The sequence below is a fragment of the Triturus cristatus genome, chromosome 4_2, assembly GCF_964204655.1.
Source record: "Triturus cristatus chromosome 4_2, aTriCri1.1, whole genome shotgun sequence".
NCBI classification, from domain to species: domain Eukaryota; kingdom Metazoa; phylum Chordata; class Amphibia; order Caudata; family Salamandridae; genus Triturus; species Triturus cristatus.
In genome coordinates this window covers 594184154-594208808 of record NC_140586.1, presented here as the reverse complement: position 1 = coordinate 594208808, position 24655 = coordinate 594184154, and the positions used below count along the sequence as shown (strand labels likewise).

Below are 24655 nucleotides of genomic sequence, written 5' to 3'. Positions count from 1 at the left end.
GTATCAATGGTTAGCAACCAACATTGACATCTTAAACTATTGATCTGTTAGTGCACCTTAAAGGAGGTGGCAACTGGTTTGCAAATGGTAATGTGTATCAGGGGACCACTGCCTACACCCCCAAATGTTTTCTGAAATGAAAAGCATTTTCTTGAAAGCAACAGTGGCTCGATTAAGGAAAAACAGCGGTTTAAAAATACGTTTGGTGACTTGAAGTGCAAACACAAAGATCGGTCTGCTGTTCCTTGCAGGCCACCATCCTTGTGTTTGTAGTCAATTATAGGGCATTGTGTAACTAGCGAGCTGCCTCATTATATTTAATAGACAGGTTGCTGTGCGACCCCTTCCTTTCGGTATATATTATAGCAAATTCCTTTAGTTTATAGGTCGCATTGCAAAATTAGAGACAGAGCGCAAAATATAATTGTGCAACTTGCGACCATGTTTTTGAAACCTGCTTCGGGCCCACAGTTCGTACATAAAATGTAAGTTTGGACTTCTGCATCTGAATGATGCTGTTTTAGCTTCTAAACAGCGATTGGCACACATATCGATTTTTCTACTTGAGTGTTTTTGGCAGTCAGCATTTCTGTTTTCATGCGTCTGCTCATTTACACTTACGTAAGAGCACATCCTTCAGGGAGACTGCTGAAGTTCTTCACCATGAAAGTCTATATTTAATTAAAAGAAATTAGTTTGCATTGTCACCTTGTAGTTTTCATATGTGCTTGAGCACTGTTTATTGCCTTGGCTACCTTAAAAAGCACCTTTCTGAGAACACGATATTTTAAAGTAATGAATGCTCTTAAAGGACTTCTCAGTGGGTGAACGGTTGCTTTAAGTACAAAACAGCTATAGTATTAAATTAACTGCCTCACAAAATGCCTATTAGTGATGCAATTGGAATATAAATGCCCCAAAAACATATTATAATAGAATCATCTCGAAACGCGCTCTAGTTCACATTCATCTGCCATCTGGTTCTAATATTTGTTTCAAGAGAATGATCGAATTTTCAAGAAGTCCTGGAAAAATCAATCACAAAATGCAACTGAATGAATTGACAATACAAATGACCAAACTATTATGTAAAGAGAAAATGCATGGTACGCACAACAGTCCTAATACCCTGAGTAAAAATCAGGAGAAGCCATGTCGCTTAAGATCACATTTGGTTCCGCAAATAAATGCACTTTGGTAAAATCACAAACATACGTAGGTCTCACAAGCGACACACGAGAAACTTCTTAAATAGTTAATAAGTTACCATGTTTGCCGTAATAGTTTTCGTCTCCTTCCGTGGCCATGTCGCGGTGCACCTTGGTTCCAGTTCTAACTGGCAGCAGCGCGCGAGTGAAACATTACCTACAATGTACCGTTGACACAGTTGTCTCTCTGTCAGGCCCCAGCTCTCTACTGTAACTATGGTTAAAAATATATCACTGTGTGCTACTCGGCACCAGTCACAGGGAGGACTGAAGTGGAGGCTGAGCTGTGTCCTAGAAGAGAAATGACGTGACGTGTTTGCAGAGCTGCTGCCCTGCCCATAACACACTAGAATATCAGTGTAAGGCAAAGTTCGAAAGCTACAGACCCAGATAATATTATTCGTACACATGCCAGGATTTGGGAGCGGGAAGTCACGTTTTTTGATATCTCAATATTTGAGTTCTTTTTTAGGCACTCCCTTTCTTGGTTCCCCTTTTCCATGTAAAAATCTCCCAACATGTAGGTCTCATGGCGCTAGGAAGTAACCAGCAGTAGAAACCTAGTTAGATGAAAAGAAAGAAGAAAAAAAAAATCCAGGTTTTGGGCAACTTCTAAAAGCGCAGAAGCCACCCTTCTGCCAATATTTAAGGAAAAAGGTTCCAGAGCATTGGGCCAGTGCCTAAGTGGTATGTGTATATATATATTATGGCGGTTGGTGCAGGGCACAAAATAAATTAATAGCACCAGCATTCTGGGTCCGCATCGTCTTTTCCTGGTTTATGGGATTGTGCATGAGTCGAGTTACAAGGATATATATATATATATATATTACCTACTGGCGGTCGCCAGTAGGTAGTTATAGTTAGGACCCTGTTTCCATAGGAAAACCGCAACATTCTATTTTGAATAACTTTGGCGCCAGTCGACGAATCCTCGCGGAATTTTCAAAACTAATGGGGCGCTACGCTCCGCTCCTACCCTGAAAGTCTCGGGGGGATTCGTCAAGCGGGGGCTGAGATAAAAGGGGGGTCCCAAAACGCGTTTTTCCCATGCATTTTTCCATAGGACCCTTAGACACAGCTACAGCCCGAACGGCTGAACAGAGTTCCTTGAAATTTGGCAGAGAGGTAGTCTACAGGTCAAGGAAGTGCCTTTTGTAGGTTTGGTGTAAATCTGTTCAGTAGATTCTGAGAAAATAGCCTTTAAATCAATATATATATCTGAGCCAGCTTACGGTGCGCTTACGGTGCGCTTACCGTACGTGTACGGTGACGTGCGCGAGTGCGATTCTGATTGGCTGTTAGATCTTAGTAAACATTCGAATCGGTCGAAACCAGGAAGTGGCGGCCGCCATTTTCTCTCTCGCACTCTGAGAGGGGGTTAAAAAACAAAGGCCAAAAACATGTAAAGGGGCTGTTTAGACAGCTCCTAAGCACCTAGCCATGGTGAGGGAGTCCTCAAAGATCCCCCAAGGTAAAAAACGGAATTTTAAATTTTTCGATGTGCAAATGATGCCCGAAGGGCACCATTTGCGCATGGCATATTACAGATGAGAAAAATTAAAATATTACCTTTCACAACGAAGCGCATCATATGTCCTCCATGGCCCATCTAGCGTAACGTGGGCACGCGGTGTGCGTAGCGCACAGCGTGCCCACCGTGCGTGCACGGCACTAACTGCTTAAAGTGGGCGCGCGGTGCGTGAAGCGCACCGCGTGCTCACTGTGCGCGCACGGTGCGCGAAGCGCACCGTGCGCGCACGGAACGAACTGCGTTAAGTGGGCGCGCACGCCACGAATGGCGTAAAGTAACTTAGCATTTAAAAAACCGTACAAATTCACTGAAAAAACCATAGGTTTCACACACGTTATAGTTAGGAATTAGCATTTAAAAAACCTTAGAAATTCAATGTAAAAACCAAAGGTTTCACACATGTTATAGTTAGCTGGACATTTCACTCGTAAAAAACCAATGAAATTCCCCCGTTATAGTTAGTGCAGGCAACTATAACTCACGCGACCGCCATCCTCTGCTGATGACATATGTGTCTTTATGAAAAAAAAATATTTGTAATATATGTATAGCTAAAATTTAATGGAAGAAGACATGGGCAAATAAGTGTCTAAATACAGTATTAGCATCAGCAGAGGATTGCGGTCGCGTGAGTTATAGTTGCCTGCACTAACTATAACGGGGGAATTTCATTGTTTTTTTACGAGTGAAATGTCCAGCTAACTATAACATGTGTGAAACCTTTGGTTTTTTCATTGAATATATATATATATATATATATACGTATGTGTGTATATATATATATATATATATATTCACTTAAAAAACCATAGGTTTCACACATGTTATAGTTAGCTGGACATTTCACTCGTAAAAAACCAATAAAATTCCCCCGTTATAGTTACTGCAGGCAACTATAACTCACGCGACCGCAATCCTCTGCTGATGACGCACCGTGCGCGCGCTGTGGGTACTCGGTGCGCTTCACGCACCGAGCAACCACGGTTCGCAGTTCGTGCCGGACCACCAAAGGGAGAAAAAAACAATTTTTAATTTTTTTTTAAATCGCGAGGTGCGCACCGAGCGCCCACGGTTCGCAGTTCGTGCCGTGCGCGCACCTCCCGATTTTTAAAAAAATTAAAAATTGTTTTTTTCTCCCTTGGGGGTCCTTCTGTGACCCCCTGACCAAGGCTAGGGGGTCAGGAACTGTCCACTCTGCCCCCTTTTCTCGTTCTCCATCTTTGTTTTTGACCCCCTCAGACTGCGAGAGACAAAATGGCGGCCGACACTTCCTGGTTTCGACCGATTCGAATGTTTACCGACATCTAACAACCAATCAGAATTGCGCTCGCGCACGGCAGGGTGCGCGCACTGTGCGCGCACGGTGCGCGCGTATAGATATTGATATGCTTTTAAATGCTATTTTCTCAGGAAATACTGAACAGATTTACACCAGACCTGCAAAAGGCACTTCCTTGACCTTATGGCTACCTCTCTGCCAAATTTCACGTAATTCTGTTCAGCCGTTCAGGCTGTAGCTGCGACTAAAGGTCCTATGGAAAAATGCATGGGGAAAACGCGTTTTAGGACCCACCCTTTTTCTCGGCCCCCGCTTGACGAATCACCCCGAGACTTTCAGGGTAGGAGCTGAACGGAGCGCCCCATTAGTTTTGAAAATTTGGCGAGGATTCGTCAACCGGCGCCAAAGTTATTCAAAATAGAATTTTGAGATTTCCTATGGAAACTAGGTTGTAACTATAACTATCTACTGGCGACCGCCAGTAGATAATATATACACACACACACACACACATACACATATATATGTATATATACATATATATGTATAAATGTACATATATGTATACATACATACATACACACACACACGTGTGTGTGAAAAAGTTTTAATTGCATATTTGTTTAATAATGTTAAAACTTGATTTCAACGCTTTGAACTATAATACAAATCAGCAGTTTGACCCTCTTAGAATCTTTGGGCCAAATTCTGACTTTTGGCAGAGCAGTGGCAGAGTGGTGTCAACCTCCGCGCCACCGCACCGCCAAAGGTTGCTGCCACCCACCCGCCAGATTACAACCCCTTTTGTGGGCTGGCGGGCGGACGGCGTGGCGGTCCCGCTGCAGTGTGTCTTTCAAAGGTGGCAGTGCCTTTGAAAGAGGCACCGCAATGGGAACGCCACACTGGGTTCCTGCACAAAATTGTCTAAAAAGTCCATGCTGGGCAGGAACCTGGGTAGGCTGAGGGGGCATAAGGGGCCCGACAGGGTCCCCTTTCTTTCTGCACCACCAGCCATTTCATGGACAAAAGATCTCCATGAAACCGCTGGCTGTCCTAAAACTTGTAATATGCATGGTGGTCAGTAGCGGCCCGTGCAGGGAGTGCCGTGGGGTGGGGCCGGGGAGAGGCAGGGTAGGGGGTAGTACGCTCCGGCTCACGGCCAAGCGGAGTAATGTGAGGAAATAAATAAATAAAACTAATTTCATTGCGCGCGCTGAAACGCATTTGGTGTTTCAGCGCGCGCAATGAAATTTGTTTTATTTATTTATTTCCATTCATTACTATGGTCGGCCGTGAGCCGGAGTTTACTAACCCCCACCCTGCCCCTCCCCCGTCCCCCCTCACCGCCCCATGGCACTCCCTGCACGGGCCGCTACTACTGGTGGTGCCACAGTGGCACCACTTACATTTGACATAATCCCTGACTGCAGAGCCCCCGCCGGGACGCTGCCATGGTACGGCAGCGCCCTGGCGGAGCCAGCGCGCCAAACACGGTCTGACCGCCCAAGTCGTAATTGGGTAGTCAGAGCGCCGGTGCAGCAGTGGCTGACCTCCACCGCCGTGCCACCACGGTTCTGGAGGTCCTCAGATCGCCAGACTTGTAATTTGGCCCTAAATGTCATTGTTAATGAGGAATTACTGGGGGAATCAGTAATTCTGTGTCTGGCTCCCCTATTAATTCTTCATTTTCCCACAGACATTTCGTTTTTTTCAGCAGCCGAAATCATTGTGCCAAATAAACAAAGTATCATTTTGATGGGACCCGTAACTTTCTGTTCACTTACAAATGAGCAAAAACGGGTGTATTCACACCGGGGCACTGTAAATAATAGCCTACACCAACACAGCAGTCAATCACACAGCAGGTAAGATGATTCACAAAACGAGATCACTAAATGTTCTCCTGTATTACCTGTCAATAAAGTAATCTTAGTTCAATCTAACTTGTCATTTGGGTTGCATTTGGTAAAAGCAGCTAAACTATCCTGGGTAAACTAATCCAGTTTACTAAGCCTTTTCCAAAAGTAATGAGATGGCACAATTATATCGTCAAAATTGAGAAAGGATCTAAAGAATGAAACATGAAAGAAGTAACAGAGATCCATGAGAAATAACCATGGTGGGAGAAAGAAATACTCACTGCAGCAAAATCAGTCAAAGTTGTGTGAGGAAGTGAAAACGGTTCTCTGGTTGAAATAGCCTTTTGCCTCTCAGTCACTCTGCTCCTCTGTTCATCTGTCATCGTCTGCATTCTGACTTTGTCCTTTACCTGCAAGCTTAGATGTGCCTCTTCTGATAACAGACTGATTACAGGTGACACCTGTCTCTATGAATCCCTGTGCTCAGCCTCCTCATCTGGCTACTGAAGTCATCACATTGCTGTAAATGTCTTTACACCGGCTTTACAACACTACGAGGCAGATTTACGTTTCCTGGCGCATCCCTGCAAATCAGCAGGGATGCGCTAGGAAACTTGTAACACGCATCTCAATCCTTGCACCACCACAAATACGCCGCATTTACAATGCGGCGCATCATGGCGCAAGGAAATGCAGATGCGTGTCGCATCTGCTGCCGTAAGGTTGGCGCAGTGCTGGAGTTGTGTCGCGGGTGCGACGCAAATCCAGCACTGTGCCAACCCTGCCTATGTCTAACATGGTGTGTCAAGCCTTACGCCTGCTTCAAGCAGGCGCAAGGTTTTGACGCAGGGGAGTCGGAAAAGTGACTGGGTGAAATCTTGTAGATTTAACTCAGCCACTTTTCCGAGGCGTTCCTACGCCGAAACGCCCCCCTGCACCAAAACACCCACATGAAACCTGACGCAGGTTTCATGTGGCGCAGGGCTTTACAACGTGACGCATCTCCCTAGATGCGTCACGTTGTAAATAACCCGCAGCATGGCGCTGGCTTTACGCCACCGCTGCGTCACAGAAGTGACACAACAGCGGCGCAAAAGTGGCGTACGGGGCTTGTAAATCTGCCCCAACGAGCATACCAAGAGCAGAGTCTGCCCAGGGGTCGATTTCTACCTTGTGTCAAGATTTATTGGTCCTACCTTTCCCTTCAATAGAAACAGCCGATATATTACCCTTGAACATCATTGCCTAATTACTTTCCTGTTATCTGAATGCACTTACCGTGGCGGGGATAACCACCCGAGAAGGTGCATAACACCGACTTTGTAATGCACTGGTATTCACATTAACCTAGTCGGTGATCGATTAACCACCTCTAATGAACAGCTGCTTTTAATTTCAAACACCATTTGTTTGGCTTGAGCCTGTAAGCTGACTCTAGGAAAGAAAGACGGCGCTGCGGGTTTACAGCAGGTTCTTGGACTTTAGAACATTTGAGCTGAGCTGTCAGCAGTAGTCCCACTTGGAAAATCCCAAACTACACATGCTTCAGCCTTAAACGGCTACTTGTCTCCTTTCCTAATAATGACATGAGCGCCAAAGCCAGATTAAAATTCTTATAAATATTATGCAGGTAAGAGCCGTATTTTTTCCAACAAATTAATACACAAAATGTACGGATGCCATAAAAAGAGCACAATAATTTAAGTTTCCGTAAATTGTAATTTCAATACATTTTACTTTAAAATAGGTGAACAATTAAAAATATAGTGGTTTGAAACCTATGTAAATAAAGGATTGCATGCTCAGTATTTACACAGAGTTTAAATAAACCTGCAGACATTTTATATTTATTGTGATTTAAGTGTATTCTTTGTGTCAGAAATTGGTTGGATTGATTATTGCCAAATGACAATACTGTTTTGTCCTTTTTTATCTATAATCTATAAAATAACTCTTCTATAATCCTACAGAATTACCCCAATTTTGGCAGAAAGCTAGGTCTTTACTTTGAAAGTGTGCTTTTTGTGATTTGGTGTAAATCTGTTCAGCTTTTTTTGAGAAATTAAGGATCAAATGTTCATTACACTTGGATGGTTTGGTCTTACAAGACATGCAGGGTACCGCAAATTAAGAAAATAGAACATTCTGATTGGCAGAGAGGGCTATTGGTTCTGATGGCTAGTTCAGTATCGCGGACCTGTTCCTTCTCCTGTGTTACAGAGCAATCAGATTGGCTAGCCACAACATGAATAGAAATATTGAAGATTTGGTACAATACTGTCTATTCCTAAATACTGCTGTAAATCTCTATTACTGTTATGTATTTCATTGAAGTGCCTGGCTACTGGATTGGTGGGATACTTTTTAGTGATTTTTCTTATATGTTCCAGTATTCAGTATAGTTAGAAATTGGGTTACTATTGACTGGAGTGTGAGCCCTGGTCAAGCAGCAACCGCAATCCCAGTCAGGGTGAAGCCCAAGAAAACCCCAAATTAACCTGTGCTCCACCTCTTGGTAGCTTGGTACAGTGCAGTCAGACTTAAATTAGAGGCAATGTGTAAAGTATTTGTGCAACACTTCAAACAGTAAAATTGTGAAGAGACCACACACAAAGATCCCACACTAAGGGGTCTATGAGGATGGCGGTCGGATGGCTGCCATCGGTCCGGCGGTGCAACTGCCAGACCGGCGGAGGCCATCCGCCCGCCATCGAAACCCGGAAAACCGCTGGTCCGATTAGCATCGCGGTCGTGATCGTGGCTGTGTGATTTTCCTCCTGCCACTTTTCCGCCAGTTGCAGTCCGCCCGCTTGCCTGGCGGGCGGAGCTGGACCGCTACAATTGTTGTGGATCAGGGCCAAGCACCGCCGGCATGATTATGATGCCGGTGGTAGCCAGCCTTTCCACTGCGGTGGAACCACCATGGAAAGGCATGCAGAGACATGTTCCGGGGGCCCATTGTGGGCCCCAATATGTTGGGGGGTGTGGGTGCACTGGGGGGGTACCCCCTAATGTCCATGTACCGGGTGACAGGCACTGTCCAGTGCCTGCCACGCAGTTCAGGGATATGCAGGACATGTTCTGTTTGACATTGTGGTGGTGCTGCTGGCAGCAGCGACCGCCGCAATGTCAATCGGCATAATCTGACCGCAGCGGTCGGATTTCGAATGCGGAGCACCCTAATTGGATCGGCGGTTATGCCGCAGTCCTTGCCGGCGGTCTTTTCCTGCTACCATGGGGGTCGGGGAGATTTTCCGACCGCCATCCTAATGGGCCCCTAAGTTTGGAAAATACAGCTGAATTTAATAAATGAAACAAGACCAAAACAAACAACAAAAATACAATCAGTAGATCTGAAGTAATTAATTTTCAAAGAACAATTGTAAAATATCCCCTAAAAGCATAAATAGCTGGACCAGGTCATAGTCAAAAGTGCAAGCTGACCACAATGGAGCGCCGGTTGGACACAGTCCCAGAATAGGCCAGCTGAAATGTTACCTTCTCAAGTTTTGTGCCAACAGTCCAGTTTGCGTTGGAGAGGGTTGCGGGGAGCAAGGAAAGCTTCACAGGCAGCACTAAGCGTAATACGAAGAGTAGGACAAATGGGCGGGCCGGTGCTTCGCGTTGGTGGTCCTCCACGGTCGAACGATGCTTGCTGTGCGAAGAGATAGGCTGGTGGCAGCTTGTGCTGAATTTTGATGTGAGTGGTGTGGTTCCATTGCAAAATGGCCCATTCGCAGTCGCACAGAACTCAAAAGCTTGATTTCACAACAACGGGCCAGGACCTGAGAGACCTCACTTGGGCCTCTCAGGGGGTCAGAAACTTGCTGCAGTTGAGTCCAGGAGCTGAGTGAGGGAGCCTTTTATGTCCCTGTGGTTCAGATCAGAAGGTCAGCTAACTAGCCCTTTGAGGAATTTTTGAGGTCCTGGGTTCAAGGTGAAGTTGCAGGTCCAGTTCTACTTCCCTAGGCAAGAGGGCAGCAGGGAGCAGACCAGCACAGCAGGACAGTAGTTATTTTAGAGCAGCAGTCCAGCAGAGTGGCAGTCCTCTTAGTAGCATCACAGTCCTTTTTCCTGCCAGAGTATCCACAGATCCAGAAGTCTAATGAAGAGTTGGTGTCTGATATCCTTTTTTTATTGCCCTGGTGGCCTGGTTCTGGAAGGTGGGAGAAGCTTCTAGACCATGGTTTTGAAATGCATGTAATTTCCTGGCTACAATCTGGCTGAAGTGAAAATGCAGGGTCTTTGGGCCCTTTCATGAAGGCAGAGAACAGATTATTCAGGTGTAAGTGGGGCTGCGCTCAGCTACGCCTCTGCAAACAGATGTCCCACTCAGGCACACCTAATCCCTCTGTTATGGAATGGAATGGAATGACATTTATAAAGCGCGATGGCTACCCGGAGGCCTCCCAGCGCTGCGGACTAAACAGGCGAAGGACAGTGGACGAAGATAAAGAGCTAAAACAGCCAAGTTTTTAAGAGCCTGCGAAATGAAAGAAGATTGGGTTCTTTCCGCAATTCCAACCAGTGGCACCATTATATGAGAAGGATCGACCACCACATCTGACCCTCCTTATTCTGGGTGTGACTGTCTAGGAAGAATTCACATAGTCAAACTCACCTACACCCAGTCACATGACCCCAAACAGGCTACACGAACAAAAGGGTATGAGCAGGAAAATTTTAACTTTATAAAAGTGGCATTTTCAAAATTGTTGTACAAAATCCAACTTTACCATTGAAAAGGGTTTATTATTACAATTTCATAGACACCAAACATGACATAACCACCATCTCCAAATTGAGAATTATAGCTTATTAAATGTAATAAGGAATTCCAAATGTTATCCTATGGGGGTAGGCCTCACAGTAGTGAAAAATTAATTTAGAAGTTTCACTACCAGGACATATAAAGCGTAAGAGTACATGCCCATCCTTTTGATTACACAACACCCTGTCCTATGGGCTACCTAAGATCTACCTTAGGGGGGACCTATATCCAATATGTAATAAAAGGGGAGTTTAAACACCAAGTCGACATGTTTAAAACTGCATTCAGGCTGTAATGTAAGGCCTGGGACAAGTTACCTAAGTGGGTGGCAAAATTGGTGCTGCAGGCTCACTAGTAGCATTTAATTTACAGGCCCTGAGAATATGAGATACCACCCGGGTTCTACAAGCAGCAGGAGCCAGCCATGTCTGGCATGAGATCCCTTCTCTAACAACCTGAAGCACAATTCTGATGAGGCCTACCTCGTTTCCTTTACCAGAGAACCACCATATTGCACTGATGACAGACATCATATAACTGTGCCTGCTGGAAGTGGTCCAACCCAGGAACTAAGCCAGCACTGATGTAACCAAGGGCACAAAAAAGCAATTGCCCCAGTAGCCTTACCGAGCAAAAGAAATATGGAGGCAATCCATGCAGCATTAGATAAAAGTCTGATTACCCCAAATTGTTTCACCAGGCTAGGGCATGAATGAGAGGTTGTAGTGTGAATGTGTTTTGGGTGGTGTTTGAAGTGGAGAGTGATTTGAGATATAGGGAATTACACATTTGAGATGTCATCAGTAATGTCATCAGTGATGTCACTGACCATGTCATGAGTGATGCATTACGTGAGGTCATAAGCAGTGCATTGTGGGGGCATAGGTTATAGTTAGCTCAGGTAACTATAGCTGCCAAACTTCACTGTTTTTGAGTGAGTGAAAACTGACCCTGTAACCTTTAGTTTTTTCAGCGAATTTCTAAGGTTTTTTTAATTCTATTTGCTAACTACAACGTCCCTGTAACCATAAGAAATATTTCCCCAAGTCAAAGGAACAGCGATGGGCTTTTCATTTAGTCCAAGTTTTGCCTGTCTCACTATGGATTGGTAGGAAAACATCATTGCCTGGTCAACAGATAACGAACTACATGTAAATAAGACCGTAATGTGGTTACGGTATATAGACGATTTGCTGCTAATCTGGGATGGGACTAATGAAGAATTCAAAGAATGTTTTGAAATCCTTAACAATACAGAAACAGGTTTAAAATTCACATACGACATCAGTAGAGAGAGAGTTGTTTTTCTGGATACTGAAATCTATATTGAGAATGAAAAAGTCCAAACTACGCTACATCGAAAAAGCACAGCAACTAATGCTGTCCTACATGCTGAGAGCTTCCATCAAACAAGCTTGATTAATAACATACCATACGGGGAATTTTTAAGAATAAAGAGAATCTGTTCACAGGAGGATGAATGGAAAGCGAATTGTCAGAAGGCATGTGAAAGATTTAAAAAAAGAAAGTACAACCCGAAAGTTGTAGCAGCATCTTTTGAAAGAACAACAAAAATACCAAGAATGTAACTATTGAAAGAAAAAACCCCACAATTGTTAGAAGAGGAGAAAAAAGATCAAAAAATCCGCCTAATAACTACACACTCCACTGAAAATAAATAAATTACGAAGATTATAAGAAAAAAACGGCACATCTTACATCTTGATCCAACTGTGGCAAGCATAATAGGAGACCAACCGAACATCACGTACAGAAGGACGAAAAATCTTAAAGATCAGTTGACTCACAGTCATTTCTTACCTAAAAGAAAGCAAGACTCAAGGTTGAAACCACAGGGGTTTTACAAATGCACAAGCTGCAAAGTGTGTACCATAGCAAAGAATATGAAAGAAATCAAAACGGCTGACAATAAAAAATGGAAAATCCAACAACTCATAAATTGTAAGAGCCAATACGTAATTTATATTATTGAATGCCCCTGCCAACTAAAATATGTGGGAAGCACCAAATGTGAACTGAAAAAACGCATCTTGGAGCATGTGCGAGCTACAATCAACAATGATAGAAGTAATGCAGTAGCAAAGCATATGGAACAAAAGCATGGGGGAGATTGGAAGAAATTAACTTTCTATGCGGTGGAAGCTGTAGCAAAACATATAAGAGGTGGCAATAGAGAAAAAATCCTGAGACAAAAGGAGTCAAGACATATCCTGAACTTTCGTACTCTGACCCCGAATGGATTGAACCAGGATGAAGAGATGCACTCGCATCTGTGTAATTCAAAAAGAAGTCAATGAACCGTTTGAACTTTTTTGCCTCCAAATTGTAAAAACTGTCAAATAATTTTAATTTTAAATTTGTATAGAATTAGATTTATAAGGTAAAAAACACTAAGGTTGGTGGTGGGTTTGCAGTAGCACGATTGCAAAAAAATTCACTGGAAAATAAATGAGTACTCCTAAGTAATCCGACATATAGAATAAGGGAAGTTAAAAAATAGAGGGCAAAACTAAGTGGACAAATTCTAAAAGGATGAGGTCGTTGTCGTTACCCACCGGAGGGTATTAACCAAAGAGTATAATCAATACGAAAGTTAGCTTTTATATATAAAAAGAGCGACGAGACCTAATATAAATAAATAAATGGATATTGATACCCGTAAATAAAATTCAATTTGTAATTTTAAGAAAGCCAAGAATAGGCAGTGGATAGCCGGTAAAAATTAAATTCCTTTGAAATAGAAATTGGTTTGAAAATGGTACAAAAAATAACATGATCGGAAAGGAGTCAAAAGTAAGATAAATAAATAATGAGTAATAGTACACTAACGGGTGATAATGTAAATAAAATAAAGAGCAGTAACAGTGAAAGAACTATACTAACCAGAATGCACTGCAAACAATAACCAGGAAGTGATGTAATGACGTATGAGGAAATGGGTTTAAAGATTGGAAAAACATGGCAGAAGTGTAATGATTGAACCTCGTGAAAAAGATCTTTGTAAAGATTGAAACGCGTAGAGGATTTTTTACTGGTATGCTGAATTAAATCACAACATTGCTAATTAGAATTTGGAATCTGCTTCGATTATTTCTGAGTGCGAGCGGACCTGTCTCCAACTGGAGACGTTGCTTTTGGAAATATATATATATATATATCATGTGATCAAGCCCAGTTGATGGGCGAAACGCGTCATCAGCCATGCTAAGCGCCAGCAAATAAAGAAGGAAATCTTTGCAGTTAACTGGTGTCCGTGTCCCGCTTGTCAGCCAGCAGCTGTGGGGATTGGGTGAAGTGCATATATATATATATATATCTCAAACAATGTGGTCCTAAATCGACGCACTCAGCAGCGGGTGCTTGCGTAGGGCCGAACCAGTGGCCTAGGCTTATCTTTTTGAAAAACAAATTAAGCTGCAATCAGGAATCTCAGTAAGGGGGTGATTAGGATGGCGGGCAGACCTAAGTCCGCCTGCCATCCCCGCGGTGTTGGGACCTCTACCATGGGTACCCCACAAGTGCAACCCCCACCACTCTGGGGGCCCGCAACGGGCCCCCAACGCAAATCCCCGCCAGCCTTTCCATGACAGCGATGCAGCCATGGAAAGGCCTGAACATCCCAGCATCCTAATATGGCTGGCGGTGCCTGCTAGGCACTGCCACCATATTAGTGGCCCAAGTCTGCCTGGCCGGCCGACTGGCTGAAAAGTGGCGGACGGACTTTTCGCCTGCCGCGTTACCCACCTCCATTGTAATCTGGCGGTGGGTAAATCAGGTTACGATGACGGATGGATCGCCATCGCCGGGCTAGCAGTGGCTATCCACCCGCCATCGTAATCAGCCCCTAAGTTATTTTATTTCATACGCAGAGCCAGTCTGCCTCCACCAACGCGTTTCAGCCTCTCGGCCTTGCTCACGGTTAATTGACAACATGGCTAAGTAGAGTTTATATACCTCTCCCATTACAAGCCCATTATGTCCTAATGTTTCCTAATGTATGTTGTTTTCATTCTTGCATCGACAATATAACGAGTACTATATCAGGATTTGCATTGTATGCACAGTATTTCTGAATCATGTTGTTTTGGTCTATGTTGTATGTACAATATATACTATGTTTTCATATAATCCTGTGTGGATTCTCTTTTTGTTGTGTCGTCCCTACATAGCCCATTGTCATTTTCCCTATGTTAGCCTAACTATGAATGTTGTAGGCAGCATCTGCTTTGCACACATTACCAAACATCATGCTTGTTTTGTTCCACATTGCATTCTCACACACAGTCAGCACATGTTTTTGTATTTTGTTATTTTCCTGGGATTTAGTGGGAACAGCCCATGCAAGGTCAAACAACATTGCTCATTTTTGTTCTCTGTGGATTAGGTCTGACAACCAAGGTAATTTCTGATCAGGTAGTCAACCTGATGCAGTCAGTTTACCTAAGAGTTTATGGCCGGCATAAAATAGAACCTTGATGATAACAGTGAAGTAGGAAGCATTAGGCTATCACCTTGAACAGATTTCAAGGGTTTACACCTACTTAGTCAATACCTTTGATGGCAATACAAATGTCATCACAATGCAGAAAATGTTTATGTATTTTGCAAATCTGGTGAAGTATTTCTCCACGTTCAGTTGTGTTTAGCATCATCATTGCTTCTTCTTTCACAATTCTTGATCAAGGTTGCCACCTGGCTGGTTTTCTAAGGGCACCGCCGGTATTTTGATGTTCCGGCCGGTACCAATATTTTTGCCCTTTATCTCTGAATACCTAAATAGCAAATATAAGTAGAATGCACTTTTAAATGTGTTCTAGAGCTACATTAATGATCCGTGACTACTAGATTAATTAATTAGCTAATTAATTGAAAATAAATAAATAAAGCAAACATAGCCAGAAAAGGTATGTATTGTTACTAAATGAATTCATACGATTTTGTTTAAGGTCCTGTTTTGTGTCACGCCCTGGCCTTTGCAGACTCATAAAACAACAAATAATGGTGGGTATATTTCCCCTGCAATGGTGGCAACCCTATTCATGATGCAGGACCACGTATTCCCCAGCATTCCAGGAGGTACTGGGAGTTTCTCTAGCAGGAACTCAATGGCAGTGAAGCATAAGCACCAGGAAAGGCAGAGCTCTAACTTCTACCCGCTTCTTCAGTCCTCGGTGGTGCAGTTGTTCATAAAGTAGCAGCATGAAGATTGTTTCAAGGAGAATCAAAGTGCCCTAGACCTCAGTAGCATTTTTTGGACCTGTTTCCATTCATCTATTAACACTACTAGGGAAGACGAGGCAGGCCTCGGCCTGTCGCAGATTCCGGTTAGTTGATATTATGGATTTACCCAAGTTTATAGAGTCCATTTTTTTAAAAACAGGAATAATACTTAATAAAGTCAAAAATGGTAATGAAAGGAGGATGGGCCACGCTGCCAGACTGCCTTTAAAGGGTTAAGGTAGAGTTGGCTGAAATTATCATATAAAGTATTTTGTGTAATTGTGTTTGGACCAGAGAACATTCTGATAAAGAGCAGAGTGTAAAATTAAACAAATAAAAATGCGTTGGCAATAAACTACAGGCATTATTCCAAATCCAGTGAGAGAAAAGCTAAAGTGGGACAGAATGTGTTGAGTCTTGTGGTCAAATACATGAAGTAAATAGGTTTTCCAACTGAGTACAAAAATAACAACGACCACTGGAAACTCCCACTTGAGAAACGGTATATATTCGGTAAAATCTGCCAAAAAATGAGATTCTAGCACCTAATTCGTCTTTTGGGATTTGTACTTGTTTTTTTCTCCTAAAGGAAAAAGCTGTGGTAGAAATATCTATGATAACTCATCTGAATCAAAAAAGGTGTCATAAGGAGAATCCTCTCCTCTTACTGTTTCTTTTTCCGGGGTTGAGTTTCCACTGAAAGTGAACTATCTGGGGTGCCTTTTTGTGAAGTAAGTTGCAGCTTTAACAGCATCATGAAACACATTGTGCAAGGGCTGGATTGCAAAGAGAACCAGCTCCCACCCGCAAACCACCGAGGAGCCGCTCCTGCCCACCACCTGTTTCAAACACGCGAACAGCGGGCCCAGCACCCCGAGTGCCAGGGCACCATTTCTCCTCCTATAAATCAGCTTGGAGCCGGAGGAGACAGCGCTCTGAATTATACATTATAACCTCTGGAGCGCCTCGGGGCATCCAAGGCTGAGTCAGATAAAAATGACAGCATATCATCTCCCGGCAAGACAGGAGACAGCGAATAAGCGGCTCTGAAGTTTTTATTATAGAAACACATATTCTAGGAAATTGGCAGAGCTGTAACATTTCAGAAACACCAAGGAGCCTGCCTCCAAATATGAGATTAAACCGCAGCATTAGGTGATTGTTGTGTATATTTCAGGATTTCAATTTTGCTGTAAATGGGATGGATGTCCTGTGGGATGGATGTCCTGTGGGATGGATGTCCTATGGGATGGATGTCCTGTGGGATGGATGTCCTGTGGGATGGATGTCCTATGGGATGGATGTCCTGTGGGATGGATGTCCTGTGGGATGGATGTCCTATGGGATGGATGTCCTATGGGATGGATGTCCTATGGGATGGATGTCCTATGGGATGGATGTCCTATGGGATGCACGGCAGAGGCAATGCTGCCTAACAGTACAAGCAGGGTCATTGACTTCTCGTATCTTTGATGAGCCTTTGGACTCCAGTAAGCCAAAGCGAGGCATCCCTCTTCGCTGAGTGGACCTAAAACCAACTGGCGTCCCCCTTTGGCCAATCCCAGATGGTCTCATCTGACAGATATGACTCAGGCTTTGAAGCTACTCTATATGGACTCCTGCTTCCATGCGCAGGGGAGCGCTGACGCTGAAAACGCCCTCCATCTTAGTAGACCATTCAACAAAAGCACAGGAAATGACGAACTACAACATTCTCTGTCAATAAGAGCGTAAAGTTTGCTTGAGAGGCCACAAGGAAACACGACTGTGCTCGGTATAGTAATCAGTAAATAGCACAACAAAAAATGTTGTTCCTGAATAAGCATGAGAAATGTGTACTATATACAAAAGAACTGCATGTTAGACAAATAATACCCCCAAACAAAAACATTGACTACAATGCTGTGTGCAGACAACACCCGGCCTGTGTGAACATTCTTGGTAGGACAGAAATGACAGGAGGAGCATCTTTTAATTGGCTGACAGCCCATTTCACAGCAGGCACAGGAAATGGGAATGAAATGATATCTACCAGCAGCTAGACCCAGGAATTGAGAAAGTTTCATCTGAAACTAATACAAGGGATACCAGCATTGGACATCTTTACGACAATGTGGTTTGAAAGGCTTCTGTGTTTATTGTGGTGCTAATGATGTATCATAAACTGATATCTGATTGGTCAAGGGAATGAACCATAACCTGTACATGATAAGCAAATTAATCCCGTCATTTAGATCTTGCAAGAGTAGAAATAGTAGGACCACTGGTTCTCTTAAGGATGGGCTACTGTCACGCCGTAAACCATGGCCTTCTGGAGAGTGTTACCTTGCAAAGAACACAGAATGGGCTACTGTCACGCCGTAAACCATGGCCTTCTGGAGAGTGTTACCTTGCAAAGAACACAGAATGGGCTACTGTCACGCCGTAAACCATGGCCTTCTGGAGAGTGTTACCTTGCAAAGAACACAGAATGGGCTACTGTCACGCCGTAAACCATGGCCCTCTGGAGAGTGTTACCTTGCAAAGAACACAGAATGGGCTACTATCACGCCGTAAACCATGGCCTTCTGGAGAGTGTTACCTTGCAAAGAACACAGAATGGGCTACTGTCACGCCGTAAACCATGGCCTTCTGGAGAGTGTTACCTTGCAAAGAACACAGAACAAAGCAGTGAGGTGAGGTCTCAATCTGAGAAGGTACAGGCGTGTCGCTAACAACCTTGAAAACACTCCACTGGACTCCAGTTACGCAGAGGCTCCAACTCAAGGTTTTACGCACCCTGCACAAAGTTGATGCAATGATCTGGAACAACAGTGCAATCTTGACTTCCACTACACTCCCACCCTAAACACCCCCTCTAGCCAGAATATAGGCCTATTTTTCGCATGCGTTTACAACGCATGCCATAACAATGCGGTTGTTACAATGACCGCGTTGGCATTTCGCATACCGTTACCACACAAGTCGAAACCACGACTTGCTTTTAGGGGGCGCTGGATGTTGGAATAGTATAATTTACTATTCCAACTCCAGTCTGTGCGGACACTAGGGAAGGTGTTGGATTTTAGATCCAACACCTTCTGCCCCCTAACGCAAATCGTGGTTTCGACTTGCGTTGTAACAGTATGCGAAATAACAACGCGGTTGTTGTAACGACCGCATTGTAATGGCATGCGTTGTTTGGCATGCGAGGTAAACGCTGTTTACCCTCTAGCCAATACCGCCTCATCAGTCAGAAGAACTTCACTGGAAAAACATAGGGGGGCGTCTTCAGCAAGTCTGGGGACTGCTTTGTGGCAAAAAATTACCCGTACCTCTCAGATCACCCCATGACTTCGGAACACAGGTAGGACCTGCAAAGCTTTCCGTTCAGACAATTGGTTGATGACCAGCTGATACTGCCAGTACCTTTCCACCATTTACACAAAGGAACTGAGACATGATGACTTTTTCTTCAACAGAGATAATTGTCAGCCGCTGCCCGTGCAGGTAAGAGCGTGGGGCCCGCTGGGGGGGATTTCGATGGCCGATGAAGGAAAATGTATTATTTATTTAATTTTCCCTCCTCATTATCTGTCGAAATCTCCACCGTGCCCCACCGTGCCCCACCAGGCCTCACCGCTCTTACCTGCACAGGCCGCTGCTGAATAATTGTTCATAGTACCAGTCAGTTACACAAGTCTAAAAAACCAGAATCAGCACCACCCTGAAGGCCACACGCCCTATGGACCGCCACTACCAGGATGCGGAAAAAAACAAAATATTGCACGAGAAACAATACAACATAGGCTGCATGTATATATTATAGTTTCTCCACTGGTACAACATCCTATGGAAAATAAATAAACAAATTACGTTTAAATTCAAAAGAAGGATAATTGATTTCTAAAACATGATTAAGTCCAAAATAATCATGAGGAGTGCTAAAAAAAGAACGCCAAGAAAAGCATAGCCCTTCTTCATGAAGTTTAAAGCTAAAGCAAACCTCTCTTTTTGAGTGCCTTCTTTATGCAAGTTCCGCACTTTGTGGGATGCTTTGAAGGAGCCGCCTGGTAACTAAAACAAAACAAAAAAAATGCTGGAAGGGCCCTTATTAAAACACTGCCTCATAATCACCTACAGTAGCGCACACTTTGCAGACAAATCGGCACAAAATCACTTATCCAGCATTACATTGCCCTTTAGACTGCCAAAGAATTTCACTTGCGTTTTACATTCACTTTTCTGATATCTAAGCCTATCACGAAACCAGAAATATAAGAAAAAGGGAAATAAACTGTTCAACTAAACATCTGACAAATTGTTTACTTCTTTGCCCATCTGGCTGGCTGTGATCGAGTGTGCTATGGACATTTTAATGGACATATAAAAGAGAATGACGACGTCAGTATACAATACTACCTCAATCATGGGTCGGGGAATTTTAGCAAAGTAACGATCACGCGCTGTGCCCTTCCGTTTCATGTCTCGCGCCATCGGAGTTGTGAATGGCTCCAGGAGGCACACTGGTTTTTGCTCTCAAGACCGACAAAATGTGCGCTTTCAGGCAGAGAGTGTACCCTGGCGAGGGTATACAGGCTGTTAATTAGAATATATTAAGAGGCGCTGGTATTACTTACCGGCAGCCATCACAGCACCGGGTCCAGCTCTTCCTCGTCACAGCCTTAGATGTGGGCCTGATCCGAGGCATCTGGGTTCCTTCGCGTTCGGGGCGGGTACCACGTGCTGCGATGGTCGTTGTGTAACGAAGGCCGAGCGAGGAAGCGGTCAAACATGAAGTAATTACCCAGTATTCGGAGTTCTAGTTCCTTATTTACCGGTGACGGACTCTAATTTATATGGTAGCTTGTTCTAATGATACACGGAATCTGACCTGATCGCTTTTCCATAATTGTAAGGATATAGAAGCCACAGGTTAGCCGCATCTATGTCCCGCGTCTTCGGATTTGTGCCATAGAACACACATAGCGCTTGAGTTACTGCGCACACCATCGAATGGCAACGGGTTAACGGGTATTTTGTTTTAAAGCATGAGAAATAATATAACCTTTAAATGCAGAGAAACAAGGTAAACAAATGTGGATATGCACGTCAGCTAGATGAAACGCAAGAGACAGGACGGTATCTGAAGATGAGTCCGCACTGACCAGAAAAAGGCCTCTATGCAACGACAGAGAAGGAGAAACGGGCAGGCAAAATGACACCTCAAATGAGGCATGGCACAGACTAAGAAGCGTTGAATTACAGGCAGGCCCTGCCTTTGGCATGTGCCCGCCACCAGAGGGCGCTGGAGCTCCTTCTGCAATCTGCATGTCCCCACTGTCAATTCAACTTTAAATTGGTGTGTGAATGACTGACGCGGAGGTGCAGCTGTGCGTTTCGATGTGAAGTGATCAGCCGACCCACACCTACTTCAGGGCACTACAAGATGTTTCAATGAAGAATAAAAAAAACAGAGCGGGGAGAAGAGGGCAACAGCGAAAAACAATAACATTGCAAAAACAATAACATCAATATATTTAAATGCAATTGTCCTCAATGTCCATGCAGATACCTCTGAACATTCAACAAACAAAGCAAACAATAAAAAAGTTTACACCCCATACAACTCAAAGTGTGTTATCCCTTAATCCAGTGCATCAACAGAACAAGCAAATCCAATGAGTCCCATCACCCCTGCGTGCATACGCCACCTATCTGCGGTGTCGTGGGCCTAGGCCCACATACTGCATAAATCACGACACAGACTCTAGATAGATAATATGCACCTGGCCCAGGGCACGTGCACCCGGCCCGTTTTATTAGCAGGGTCACCTGACCGGGGACGCCTGTGATGGGTGGGTGTGCAGTGTAGGTTAACAGCAGGCGGAACACTAGAACGTGTCCAGCAGGACACTACCCTATCCATGCCAGCACCCAGCTGTGCACACATTCACCTTAAACTGTGGTTCTTGTTATTAGCACCCTAGCCCACTGCTCCACTTATAGTACAACTGAAATCTGCGCCTGATGTCTATTGAATTATTCAAAGAGAGCCATCGCGGCTAGAAACTGGGTATGGCATTAGTAAGGACTGCCCATCATTCCACGTGCGGATACTTCCACTTAGCAGGTGCTGAAACTGACCACTAACCTAATAAGTAATTGACTAGGAATAAGAGTCAAGGAAATTTCAACCAATAATCCTCAAATAGAAGGCTTTGTTTAAGGGAACTAGTCCCGCTATCCGTCCTTTTGTGAAATTTGAAAGATCTCTTAAGTGGCCCACGGAATGAAACTGTTCAAAATAGACAGGTCCAAACTGTGAAAAGAAGCATCCAAACATAAGTGCGGGAACCCAACCAAAAGCCGGTCCCAGGGTCAAAGGGGCTGACTTCTCGATCCCATAGAACGCGGAGGAGCAGATCCCATCACCCGGACCGATTCCATCCACATCATCAGACCCGCCGGCACCAGTATTGGAGACCTTGGTTACCCTAGATTGCCTTCCCATATTCAATTTGACTCATTTGACTCTTGGACCTGCCACCAATGAAGCACTCACCAACTGGTGAATATCTGTGATTTTCTGCATTTTAGGCAGAACCTTAACTCAGTTTTTAACTGTGCTTTTTTCGGTGAATTTCATTTTTATGATGTATACATTTCAAAGTCCGGGTGCGCATGGATGAAGGGCTTGGCCTGCAGCTCGGCTCTTTGCCCAACCCAGGCTGCCTTTGTTCTTGCACATCAGCGGTTGGCCAAGGGCAGGCCCTGTGCCCATCACAAAGCAGGCAGTCAACCCTACTCCGTCATACCATGCACCCAACCCGCCTTAGACAGCCGGATGTTAGCCATACATGCAGGCTGGCCCTGTGCTCACGTGACCACCCATAGTTGACAAATCAGACAAGGTTGCTCATAGAGCTTAGATTTTTACCAGGCCTTTTTATTTTTTATTTTTTCGGAGCGATGGACATTTAGGTCTGCAAATCCAGGGCAAGTGTTCTACTCAGTTACCACAAATCCAGGACAAGCTTCTCCATGCATGGCACCCCTTGGGTGGGTCACGATTCTGTTTCAGAGCAGCAGATCTGCAATATAAAGGTTGGGAAGCTTGCCATGGTGTTGCAGTACCCATAAGAAAGTGTGGGCTGGATTCGCAGTACCCTTTTAGGAACCACAAATTCCTGACACCTAAAATGAAGGCTGGGAATCTTGGAAGTGAGACAAGTACCCCATACCCCGTTTGCCCTTTTAGATGTCAGGGTTTTGCAGTTCCCAAATAGGTATTACAGATTCCACAACTCCGTTTTTTTAAATTGACTCCATGGGAGGCCCTTTGATGGTTCCCTCCCCCCATTATGTCCTCCTGCTAATGGCGGGTGTGTGTCCCCTGCCCCCTTACATGACTTTACATTTGTTTTCAGGGCACAGGGATTGTGCTTAATATCCTGAAATGGCAGTCCCTAGAGAAATGTTTCACTTGCATGGCCAATCAGATTAGTCAGATTTGCTACTTTGGAACCAGAGTCCGGAAAGGATGATGGAAAAAAACCGATGCCTGTGTTTTTGTTTTGTTTACAGGTACTGTGTCCTGTTTGCTATACTCTGGCTGGTGGGACTACTCTACACTCTGAGAGTATTAGAGCCAAGGCTGGGGACTCATCATATTGGTGTCTTGAGTCAGTGGCGCAACAAAACTTGAGGGGGTTCCCCTGCAAGGTACACAGAAGGTCTCCCTCCGAGCTCAATCAGGAGCTCTCCGGCCGAAGTTCTGTGCTGAGGGGGCCCCCTGATGTTTGGGGGGCCCCGCACCGCGGAAACTGCGGGGGCCTGTGTTATGCCCCTGTCTTGAGTGTTCATTCTTGTTTGAGAGACTATGGGGAATCGAAAGGCCTGGGAGGTAGCACCAGGTCCACCTGTTGCAAAAAGGTCATCAGGATCTGATAGATGGCATCATCGAAGATGTGAATGGGATACTGAATTCCTCAGCTGAGCAGAATTCTGATGCCTCGCCCAATTACCAGCTACGCCAAGTCAAGAAAAAAAGATCCAAGAGAAGTGTCCCAGAGATGCTTAAGAGGAAAAAGACTGCCCCCATCGCGGACTTTCACCATTCTTCCAGTATCTCTGATTTGCCACCAAAGGAGAATGCAGTGGTTGTTGTGAACCCAGATATTATATGTGAAAATAGGTATAATGCCTCAAGCCCCCAGGATAGTACTATAAACGTCAAAGAGGGGGGAGATATTGATGTTGATTCGGTTAGGGCTACCACTGACGTAACAGGATTAATAGAGATGGTTCAAGGGCTTAGGGACGAGGTTAGGGCTTTGAAGAAGACCATAAAATCCCTAGAAGATTAAATTGCTAATCCGCAAAAGAGGGTCCAAATGATTTCCGTGCTTCCCCAACCCCTTTAGTTAATGCTGGTCTGCATGTAAGAGAGCTTCCCCCATCCTTCGATTCCCAAGCTACGTCCTCAGCTTGACTCGGACGGATCCCATAGCCCAACCAGCCTGTGTTACCCATGGATGCATGGCACAACAAGCACCTGGCTCAGCTCTTAACATGCTTTTGCAAACTAGGAGCCTTCAGGGGAGCTGGTATCGGTAGGGAGTGGATTGGGCAAGAAGTGGATAAAGGTTGCGGCTGGAGCTCTAGATTCATAAGGGAATGCGATAGGGTGGGACCAGGGAGAACCCTGGTATTTTCAGCTACCACGACTTATCACTTCGATCCAAACAGATATGCCTCCTGCCCCGCTCAAGTAGGTCATGA

General features: G+C 44.5%; 1 protein-coding gene across 7 annotated transcripts in view; it reads right to left on the bottom strand.

Moving 5' to 3' along the window:
- Nucleotides 1–24655, bottom strand: part of SLC44A5 (solute carrier family 44 member 5) — a 745501-nt gene that overhangs the window by 463063 nt on the left and 257783 nt on the right. For 2 of the 7 annotated variants that reach the window (XM_085602262.1, XM_085602266.1), the window contains exon 1: nt 20512–20601. The exons of 1 other annotated variant lie outside the window; for it this stretch is intronic. In XM_085602262.1, coding sequence (XP_085458388.1) covers nt 20512–20521 — 10 coding nt within the window. In that variant the 5' untranslated portion in view covers nt 20522–20601. Of the gene's footprint in view, nt 1–1267; nt 1518–20511; nt 20602–24655 lie in introns of those variants that run through there. 4 more of the 7 variants (XM_085602265.1, XM_085602264.1, XM_085602260.1 and 1 more) reach the window with 2 other exon arrangements.